Source organism: Quercus suber, unplaced genomic scaffold, assembly GCF_002906115.3.
Source record: "Quercus suber isolate HL8 unplaced genomic scaffold, Cork oak 2.0 scaffold_67, whole genome shotgun sequence".
In the NCBI taxonomy this organism is placed as follows: domain Eukaryota; kingdom Viridiplantae; phylum Streptophyta; class Magnoliopsida; order Fagales; family Fagaceae; genus Quercus; species Quercus suber.
Window position 1 is genome coordinate 833,937 of NW_027069532.1, and position 11,310 is coordinate 845,246.

The following is an 11,310-nucleotide window of genomic DNA, read 5'->3' on the forward strand; positions in this document are numbered from 1 at the left end:
GAACAGAGCTTGCTCAATACTTGTGCAACTTGTGTATAATTTGACGGCTCTTAAAATAATCATTTTATTTGTCTAGGGTTAGGAGAAAAGAAAGCCCAAAGACACATTCACGAATCCAAAGAAATCAGATCAGAAAATCTGATTTTATAAATCTTGACAGATAGCAGGCGTTGAGGAGCTATCGAGAAGGTGTCGAGCTTTAATGAAATTGCGCTTCAACTTATTTTTCTTGGACAGACTTGATGATTTCAACACTTAATCTTGAACCTTGTTTCTTGAAGTATTAAAAACACCTAGAACTATCAAATTACAAGTAGAGTGCGTTTTGTCAAAGGATTAGCAAATTTACATAAACAAATGACATATATTCTTAACAAGTGAAAACATATATGTCCTAACATTGTCCATGCCATATCAGTATGGGTAACTTTTTAATAAATTATAACTTATTTATGTCTCTAGAAGCCATGATTTGCTTTTTCTTTTTAAAAATTTATTTTATAGAAATAAAAGAGGTTATTGATATTCATTATTTTTAGCTAGATCTCGTCATGCTCTTGTCGATTTTGGTGGTTGGCAAACTCATAAATTGCACGGAAAAGCATACAAACCTGAATGGGGATAACTGAACAATTTTGACAATTTAAAAAAAAAAAAAAAGGAATCCTATGAGTAGATTTAAACTATGATGGAACACTATTGTTTGTACAAAATTGTCTTTTTAAATCTTGATAGATTTTTTATTTTTTATGATGGAATAGATTAGAATATTTAAAACTACTCCTAAATTAAATTTTAAAGCCATAAAAGCAAATTTCATTTAAGAATTCTTTAAAAAAATTGATAAATTTCTTTCACAAAATTTAAACCTCATCACTTCTCACTTTCCACTACATTCTTATATCTTATCATTCTTCAAATTGAAAAAATTCTTATATCTTATCATTCTTCAAATTGAAAAAACCAGATTCCCTCATGTTCTCTTCGCTCTTAAAATTAGCCTATATGTTTTACATTACCAAAATTTTCGGGATACTATCCTAAAATTAAACCATTACAAATTTCTCATTTATCTCAAATCTATGTCTATATCTATATAATAATGATAAAGATGTGAAACATTTGATTTTTTATTGACCATTCTTTATTGTGCCATGTGTCTATATAAATTTATGCCACATATTTATTTAAAAACACCAAGTAGTTGTATCTTTTCATTTTGTCCGTTAAGTTTCAGTATCTACTCACCGTTTTAGATAATATGTATATATTAAGACAAAAAATTGTCATTGAAAAGAAAAGCATCAGCAGGGCGTAGGGAAGATAATGAGAAATTTGAGAAGAAAAACATTCTTAAGATGTTTAAAGATATCATTCAGTACTATTGTTGCTACTGTTGGTGTGGCATGGTTCCTAGACCTATTCACTATTAAAAGAAAAAAAGAAAAAAAGAAAAAAAAAAAACTGACTCACAAAAAAATCAACTGTCCAAATTGTTGGGAATTTAGAAGAGTAATATAATTAAATAACAAAATGATCTAGTAGAAAAACTGAAAATTTGATTGATTTGGAGGTACAATTGAATGTTATTCTTAGACAATATTTTCCACTCACACAAGAGTTGCTAAAGGGTTACTACAAATTTTTCCCTAGGATACAAACAAATTTATTAGATTCTACAAATAGCAATTTTGGAGAAGACCCATATGTTTTTTGTGTTTTTAAGAAAGATGAAAGAGAAGAAGTTGAGAAAAGGTTACCAAATGAATATGAACCACTATTTATACCCAAATGATTATGATCATTCAATATGCACATTTTCATTTAATATGCACATTTTAGGTTAATAGACACATATTCATGTAATAGGTACATTTTCAGTCAATAGGTATGTGGTGCCTGAAAGTCTGATAGCCTCGGCCTATTTTATTCCCGGCCCAAGGCCCATGTCGAGGATGAAGAATCGCCCGAGGACGTTGTATAGAGGCCTTAGCTGTAAGGACCCCGCCGAGGATGACCCTGTCCTCGGTGGACCGAGGACAACATCAAGTGGGGGAACAAGCCCAGGATAGGTTGTCACCTCCACAATAAATGCGCTCACCTAATCCTTTGACCGCACTAATGGAGATGTGACTCCTGAATAGGGTAACCTTAGCCACTACGAATCACATGATTACTGATAACACAGCTGATGGGACGGCCGGTTAGAAGGGAAGCACATGGATGATCAACAGGTGGAAGAAAGAGATGGTGAGAAGAGGGTTATATAAAGGGAACCAATAGAACAGTGGGAGCTCCTGGAGGAGGATCCTCGGATCAACGCCGAGGAGAAACCTTGATGAGTAACCTTAGGGTGCCAGCCTTCAACGGGTGGAAGTCCTATTTTAGGCGTTGTCTGTTTGTTAGGGCTTAGTTCTTGAACCCACCCTCTAAAAATGTATTGTTTGGGCTAATGGGATGAATTTCCTTTTGATTTATAAGGGCTTCTCCAAATTGAGTCCCCACAATTGGCGCCGTCTGTGGGAAAGAACTAGGGCGTTAGCAGGCGCAATGGCTAGCGATTTCCAACTTTGGGGGCTTGCGCAAGGTACCCTGATTTCAAAAAAAAAAAAAAGGGAACAAAATAACAACCAACAACAACGCTTTTGCACAAGATATGATCGTTGCAGGAAAATAAAAGATTCAGAGAATAGGAGAAGGAAACAAACATCACAACGTTTTATTAATTGAAAAGTAAATACAAGATACAAACAGAGGCTCAGACAGGCATGTTTTAAAGCTAATGCTACAAATAGAGGCCCAGACGGGCCTGTTTTAAAACTAACTTTAAGGAAGGGGGCTGAGACAGGCTTGTTTTAAGGCTGCCAACAACCTTCGGGCCGGTGCAGATGGTGCAGGCGTGAAGAGAGGAGCAGATGCATGGGCACCTAACGACCCCTCCCCATGACATTCCCTTGATTCTCTCCCAGCCCAACGTTGGTTGGCCGTTGGAGACGGCAACACCCAAGCATCGGACATGACGTAATCTTGCGAGCCTCCACCGATGGATAGGCCAGGCACGAGTCGCTGCCAGTCTGAAGGGCAGGCATGGGTGTGCCTCGGAGAAAGGCGCTACGTACTTTAGGGACTTCCCGCCTGACTGCCATGCACGACACCATCGAGATGACACCCAAACTTTGCCGCGCCGAAAGTCTGGCGCGGGCTACAGCCATAACGGCTATCGGCCGAGGAAGGAGGCCCTTTAGCCTGTGTGCCCTCACTCCCATCCAAGGCTGCCCCGTTTCTTTAAACTCTTGTCACAATCCTGGCAGGGTTGTTGAAGGGGCTCGGAGAGCTAGAGGGACGTGTTTCCTGTTTTGTTAGAGGATTCATGGAGTGTGGAAGGACGTTTCTCCCCCCAGAGAGCCTTATATAGAATATGGAGGTTGGTGGGAATTGATCCACACAGAATTCGAAAAAAGGGTTATCTGCGGCATTAATCCTGACCAAATTCCAAGGAGGTCGTAAATCGTTAGATTTGCATCAATCCACGAGGATATTAATGAGGGCGCGTCTCGCACATCGAAATGTCAGGCGCGGAATGCGAGTAGTCAGGGGACGCCTCGTAATTAAGGAGGGCGGAGGCTTGAACTAAAGGCGGGGTTACTACCACGCGTAAAGTTAGAAGTCCGAATCACCCCTGCCTGGGACATCGCGGGGTCAAGGATCCGGCCCGAGGATGGCCCACTTCCAGTGAAGTAGGGTCGAGGACGGCATCATGCCAAAAATAAGATTCCAAGCGCTGAGGACAAACTCCTTCATCCCATACAGAAGTGTTAGACAGAACCAAGGCCTTGCATGGTCCTCAGACTCAAGCCTATGGGAAAACTAACCACTCAAATATACCTAGGTACTAGACTGAACCAAGGTATTGCATGGTCCAAGGACTCAAACTTGTGGGGAAACTAGCTACTTACAGAAGAACAGAAGTGTTAGACAGAACCAAGGCCTTGCATGGTCCTCGGACTCAAGCCTATGAGAAAACTAACCACTCAAATATACCTGGGTACTATACTGAACCAAGGTATTGCATGGTCCAAGAACTCAAACCAGTGGGGAAACTAGCTACTTACAGAAGAACAGAAGTGTTAAACAGAACCAAGGCTTTGCATGGTCCTTGGGGCTCAAACTTATGGGAAAACTAACCACTCAAATATACCTGGGTACTAGACTGAACCAAGGTATTGCATGATCCAAGGACTCAAACCTATGGGAAAACTAGCTACTTACAAAAGAACAGAAGTGTTAGACAGAACCAAGGCTTTGCATGGTCCTCGGACTCAAGCCTATGGGAAAACTAACCATTCAAATATACCTGGGTACTAGACTGAACCAAGGTATTACATGGTCCAAGGACTCAAATCTATGGGGAAACTAGCTACTTACAGAAGAACAGAAGTGTTAGACAGAACCAAGGCTTTGCATGGTCCTCGGATTCAAGCCTATGGGGAAACTAACTACTTCTAAAAGATTCTAAGTGTTAGACAGAACCAAGGCCTTGCATGGTCCTCGGACTCAAGCCTATAGGGAAACTAACTACTTCTAAAAAAAAAAAAAGATTCTAAGTGTTAGACAAAACCAAGGCCTTGCATGGTCCTCGGACTCAAGCCTTTGGAGAAACTAACTAGTTCAAAAAGATCCTAAGTGTTAGACAGAACCAAGGCCTTGCATAGTCCTCGGACTCAAGCCTATGGGAAAACTAACTACTTCAAAAAAAAAGATTCTAAGTGTTAGACAGAACCAAGGCCTTGCATGGTCCTCGGACTCAAGCCTATGGGGAAACTAACTACATCAAAAAGATTCTAAGTGTTAGATAGAACCAAGGCCTTGCATGGTCCTCGGACTCAAGCCTATAGGGAAGCTAACTACTTCAAAAAGATTTTAAGCATCAGATAAAACCGAGTTGTGGTATGGTCCAAGGACTCAAACTTGAGGGAGAGCTAAATGCCTCACGAGACTAAGTCTAGAACAAAACCAGGGTATTAAGCGAAACATTAAAGTATAACAAGTAAAAGGGAGTATCAATCAAAGAACTAAAAGTGAACTACTGAATATGTATTTCAAATAGAAAGTATGTAATTCTGTTACAATGTCGCCAAGGCAAAAAGCAAAATGAAATGAAAAATAAAACAAATAGGAGTGTCCACGCCATCAGAATAGGGTAGTCCAACGAAATGGCTTACTCCCCCAAATCGGCACACAGCTTGCCTTGAGGAGCCTGTCAGATGACTTTGACTCACACCTCAGGACCTTACCTCTAAGGGGCTACTTCAGAGGATCCTTCCCCGGCAAGAGGGATCTGAGGGGCAACAAGTGTGGCTTGAGGATCAACAGGAGGCTTCACCACAACCTGGGGCACTTCTTTACCGTCGATTCCCGCCCCATCCAACGCTCTATGGAGCTCAACTCCCTCAACAGGTTTGTCAACTGAAGGTGTGCCCTCAGCGGTTTTAGTCTGACTTTCTCCTACCACCGGCAAAGCGGACTCCGCCTCTGAAGTAACGAGGGTGACCTCGCGAATCGCAGGGGGGTAATACACTTTCTCCACTCTCTTGAGGTCAGATGAGGCATCAACCCCTGCTTGGTTGAAGGCTTCATTCCAGGTCTGGGAACAGAAGCGTCTACACACTTTAGGAATTTGAGCCTTAAGGGTAGCTTCAGTTTTAGCCACCCCCTCAGCAAAGGCCTCTTCCTCCGCTTGTTCTACGGAACGCTCGGCGTCTATTCTCGCAAACACAGCTTCATCTTTGGCCCTCCCGGCCTCTTCCTTAGCGTACTCGGCAATACCTTTCACCCCAACCGCCTCGGCCAACTTTTGCTTTAGGTCCGTAATGTCCTCTTGAGCAGCCTGCAATTGGCCCTCAATGTCCTGCAAACGCTTCGTCTGATCCTCAGCTTGCTTCATAGCAGTGGCTAGGTCAGAGGCCGCGCTATCTTTAGCCCTTGTCATCTCCTCCAAACTTTCAATCACCTTCTTGAGATCTGCTTCAGATCTCTTAAGGGTAGTCGCAACCTTTAGGAACTTGTCGCGTTACTTCCCCAGAGCGTTACTCTGGACGTCGGCCTCCTCATCCAACCTGAAAACAGCCTGGATAGCTTGCCAACCAAAACAAGTACGCCATTAAGGGGAAGTGAGGTGCTAGGCAATAAAATTCAAACAAAATAGACAAGTACCAAAGGTCCTACCATGCCCAGGTATCTCTTAATGTCGTAGGCAACCTCTTACCCCCTCATGCTCCCAAGCTCAGCCATGTAGACAGGGAGGAGAAGGGACCTCTCAAGGGCATCGGCTATGCGAGCCCCCTCGCCTCCTCAAAAATCTCGGAAAGTAGCATCATCCATCAAAGGTTACCCATGGAGCATGGCAGCGGGCAGCCAAGCCTGGGGTTTGGACTGCTGAACGATTTCTTGTCCTTTATGCTGACCATCAAGCCTCAATTGTTTAGAAGGTCGACGGGCTTCACCTTCCTCGGGAGAAGAATGGGATTGGCCCCCATCTACTGGGTCCTTGCCCTTAGAAGGCCTCTTTCTTTTTGGATCGGAGGACTCAGGCCAAGAATCCGAGATTGGAGGGATGGAGGATGACCTGGTCTGCGCAGGCGGAGGCTTGAGTAGAGGTAGAGGGGGTTTGGGCTGTGACTCCCTCGGCATACCTTTCCCAGACTTGCCCTCTAGTAGGTCAAGAAGGCTGGTTATCTCTTCAGACTTAATTAACTTCTTAAATTTACCCATCCCTAATAACGACTTAAAGACCCGAAAGAGAGAGAACAAAAAGAGAAAAAGGAATTAGAGAGAATTTTCTGCTACAGAGAGAAGGAGACTTACAGAAATGGGGAGATTCTCCTCGGACAAACTCTTTATGCTAAAAAGGGGCACTGGTCAGTGTGGAGATTGTATTAGATTCAGAGTGTGCGCGCCGAAGTTCTTGAATGTACAAATAAGGAGACCTAGCGGTTCAAATGAGTATTTATATTCCCAATTAAAATTAATCAGGCAGAACTTCCCGCCTATAAAGGCAGGAAATCCCCACCGATTGATTGCCATCACACCGTTGGACGTGGGGAACATAGAGCTGCAGAAAATTTAATGCAAATGCGCGTCGAATATCGAGGCGCCAGAAACATCCATTGGGCAGGTGAAAAGACTCCAACACTGACATCGATCGATATTGGACGAATCATGAAAAAGACCCAGGGATATCAAAACCCTCATCCTCGTCCGAGGATACGGGCAGCAGGATTTTGAGGGGTTATTGTGGGGCCTGAAAGTCTGATAGCCTCGGCCCATTTTATACTCAGCCCAAGGCCCATGCTGAGGATGAAGAATCGCCCGAGGACATTGTATAGAGGCCTTAGCTGTAAGGACCCCACCGAGGATGACCCTGTCCTCGGTGGACCGAGGACAACACCAAGTGGGGGAACAAGCCCAGGATAGGTTGTCACCTCCACAATAGATGCACTCACCTAATTCTCTAACCGCACTAATGGAGATGTGACTCCTAAACAGGGCAACCTTGGCCACTACAAATCACATGATTACTGATAACACAACTGATGGGACGGCCGGTCAGAAGGGAAGCACATGGATGATCAATAGGTGGAAGAAAGAGATGATGAGAAGAGAGCTATATAAGGGGAACCAACAGAACAGTGGGAGCTCCTAGAGGAGGATCCTCGGATCAACATCGAGGTGAAACCTTGATAAGTAACCTTAGGGTGCCGGCCTTCAACGGGTGGAAGTCCTGTTTTGGGCGTTGTCCGTTTGTTAGGGCCTAGTTCTTGAACCCACCCTCTAAAAATGTATTGTTTGGGCTAATGGGATGAATTTCCTTTTGATTTATAAGGGCTTCTCCAAATTGAGTCCCCACAAGGTATATTTTCATTTAATAGAAATATTTTTGGTCATTAGACACCTTTTTGCTCAATATGCACATTTAATATATATCCAATATGAAGGGTTATGACCTTTCAATAGGCACATTTTGTATATCCAATATGTAGAGTTATGACCTTTCAATAGACATCTTTTGGTATATATATTATAACCTATCTTGTATATACCTATATATAGAACACAAACTAAACTAGAGATGCAACATTCTGTGTTTTATTCTTTCCTAAAAAAAACTAATAAATAAAACAACATTGATTTCTGCATAACTAATAAAACTTTGTGCTATTTCTTTCAATTTCTTTTATTTATTTATTTTTAATTTCATGCATTTTTGCTTACTACTCCAACTCAAAAATAATAGCTTTTTTTTTTTTTTTTTGGTTTCTTTTTTCTTGAAACTCATCCAATAGCTATTCTGTGCATTGCATATGTTAGCGACTAGTATAATATAAAAATGAAACGTTTGAATTTTTTATTGGCCACTATTTATTGCATCACGTTGCTATAAATTTATACTACATATACATTATAAAATACCAAACAGTTGTGCCTTTTCATTTTGCCTATTAAGTTTCAGTATTTACTCATTGTTTCACTTAAGATGTATATATTAAAACAAAAATCTGTCATCGAGAAGAAAAGTGCTATGGTCACCATGACCACGTTCTCTTCCGCATTTGCCTTGAGGTGCTATGGTGGTCGAAAAAATAGAACAACACATGCACACAGTAAACTTACTCAACACAATGGGTTTGTTTCGAGGACAACCCAACCTCCACAATGTTTTAGCTTAAAATTTACGTGTCCATTCTTTATTCATTCAGCCATATATAAAGGCTTACATCAAAACATGATAACTTCTGTTCCTAAAAGATAACAACGATAACAAATGGCTTATCACAAAATTCAAACAACCAAATGATAAACCCAACAATCCTAAGTGATAAACCTCACTAGATGAGGTAGTTTATTTGATAAGATAATCCCAAGAGATATAGATGATAAAAGAGATAATTACAAAGTGGAGTTCCAAGCAAGTCATACCACTTTAAGCTTATCCTGTTGATGGTCTCGAGCTGACTCACTGAGTTGACTCAGCAAACTTGGTTCACTACCCATGCATGAGTTAAGTGCAGTGTTATGTAACAAAAAGCATCGGTAAGTAGTAGGGAAGAGAATGAGAAATTTGAGAAGAAAATCATCCATTTGGCGTTTAAATAAATCATTCAATATTATTGTTGCTACTGTTGGTGTGGCTTGATTCTTGGAATTTTTTAGTATTTAACCCCCACCCCCAAAAAAAGAAAAAAAAAAAAAAAAACTGACTTACAAAAAAATCAATTGCCCAAATTGTTGGGAATTTAGAGGAGTAATATAATGAAATAATAAAATGATCCAATAGAAAAACATAAAATTTGATTTACTTGGAGGCATAATTGAATGTCATCTTTGAACAATTTTTGCCCCCACATAAGAGTTGCTAAAGGGTTACTACAAATTTGTTCCAAGAATATAACCAAGTTTATTGGGTTTTACAAATTGCAATTTTGGAGAAGACTCACAAGTTTCTTGTGTTCTAAGAAAGATGAAAAAGAAGAAATTGAAAAGAAGTTACCAAATGAATATGAACATTATTTATACTAAAAGGATTATAACCCTTCAATAGGCACATTTTCATTCAATATGCACATTTTCGGTCAATAGGAACCTTCAATACATATCCAATATGAAATGTTATGATTTTTCAATAAACACATTTTTGCATATCCATTTTTAAGGGTTATGACATTTCAATAGGTACTTTTTGGTGAATATATTATAACCTATTTTGTATATACCTATATATACAACATAAGCTAAAGTAGAGACACAACATTCTCTTTTATTCCTTTCCACAAAAAACTAATAAATAAGACAATATTGCTTTCTTCTTTATATGCTCTTCTCTCCCTCTCTTGGAAATTTATTTCCCGTGCACAACTTTGAAATAATTTCTCCATAAAAGTTTTCTCCTATTTGTTGAAAAAACTTAGAAACACGATTTCTCTTTTTAGTAACATAGGCTAGCAAAGCGCCAAAGCAAGTTTCAATGTTAGATACATTTCCTCAAATGTCTTCCTCATTATACATAGCCTCATACAACCCTATAATGACAACTAAAGTAGAACTTGAACAAGCAAAATATCTAATAATAATAAAAATTCAATTAATTCTAATTTTTGAAGTAAGGAACAACTCCCCTAAATGGAATTTCCAAATTATATCCATCATAAACCTAAATCGACAGGGATAGAACTGCTTTAACTTTCTCAGTTGCTCTCTGTTTACAACTTTCTTAGTTACTCTCTGTTTACGGACTCCAGATACTGACAGTGTGTGTATTGTGTTTCCTGGTGTTGCCCAATTTGGAAGTTTCATTGGCAAATCTAAAAAAAGTGAGTTCAGTAAGAGAAAGGAAAAGAACATGGCATTAAAACTCTAAAAGAACTGTAAATTAAAATCAAAGGTTCACCATAAAAAGAGAGAGAGAGAGAGAGAGAGAGAGAGAGAGAGAGAGAGAGAGAGTAACCTTTCATATTGAAGAAGAATTTGATATCAATCCATTGTTTCATTTTAATAATAATATCTCTATCTGAGGAGACATCATATACAAAACATTTTTTTCCTTTGATAAATAGTGGATGGTAGCATTACAGAAGATGTCTATCATAACATTAGAGTAAGGAATTCTAAAAAAAATAGGGCTTTCAATTTAGTTAGTGATTCTAGTGAGATTAGAGTCCTTAACAAATGATCTTCCATTTCATTAAAGGACGCATTATAAATAACTAGCTTGTAACCTCATGCATACGCATGGATACACTTAAAAAAATATACATACAAGATAGAAATTCTATTCTAGCCTAATTTAAGTGTATATGTATGTGAAACTCTCTCATGAAGACTCGAACTTTGACCCTTACCCCCCACATCTCATAAACACTTATACTTGTGGAGTGACTATCACACCAAAAGTATGCATGATGTAATAACATGCACCAAGGGGATACACTTAAAAGAATATATTAAGATGCATAATATAATTATTATATATATATATATATATATATATAATTTAAATACTATTGATTGCATTAATAATGTATTAAGATGCATATGTATGGATATACTTAAAGATATACAATAAGATGTATAATATAATTCCTATATATAATGTAAATACTATTGATAGTCATTTTTATATTTTGTTAACTCTTTAAAAATTTTGTAAGGATATTATTATGTATAAATGTAAATTGTCCATATATATATATATATATATTTTTTTTTAATTATTGTAAAGTACTTTTATTTTTATTTTTATGATTCATTTATTCT

General features: G+C 39.0%; 1 protein-coding gene across 1 annotated transcript; it reads right to left on the reverse strand.

The window, feature by feature from the left end:
• Window positions 1-5,296: 5,296 nt before the first annotated feature.
• LOC112028956 (uncharacterized) lies at window positions 5,297-6,771 on the reverse strand. The gene is made up of 2 exons (XM_024061650.1): window positions 6,465-6,771; window positions 5,297-6,021 (listed from the first exon to the last, which is right to left on the reverse strand). The coding sequence occupies exons 1-2, from the start codon at window positions 6,769-6,771 to the stop codon at window positions 5,297-5,299; spliced, it is 1,032 nt and encodes a 343-aa protein (XP_023917418.1).
• Between the last annotated feature and the right edge of the window lie 4,539 nt (window positions 6,772-11,310).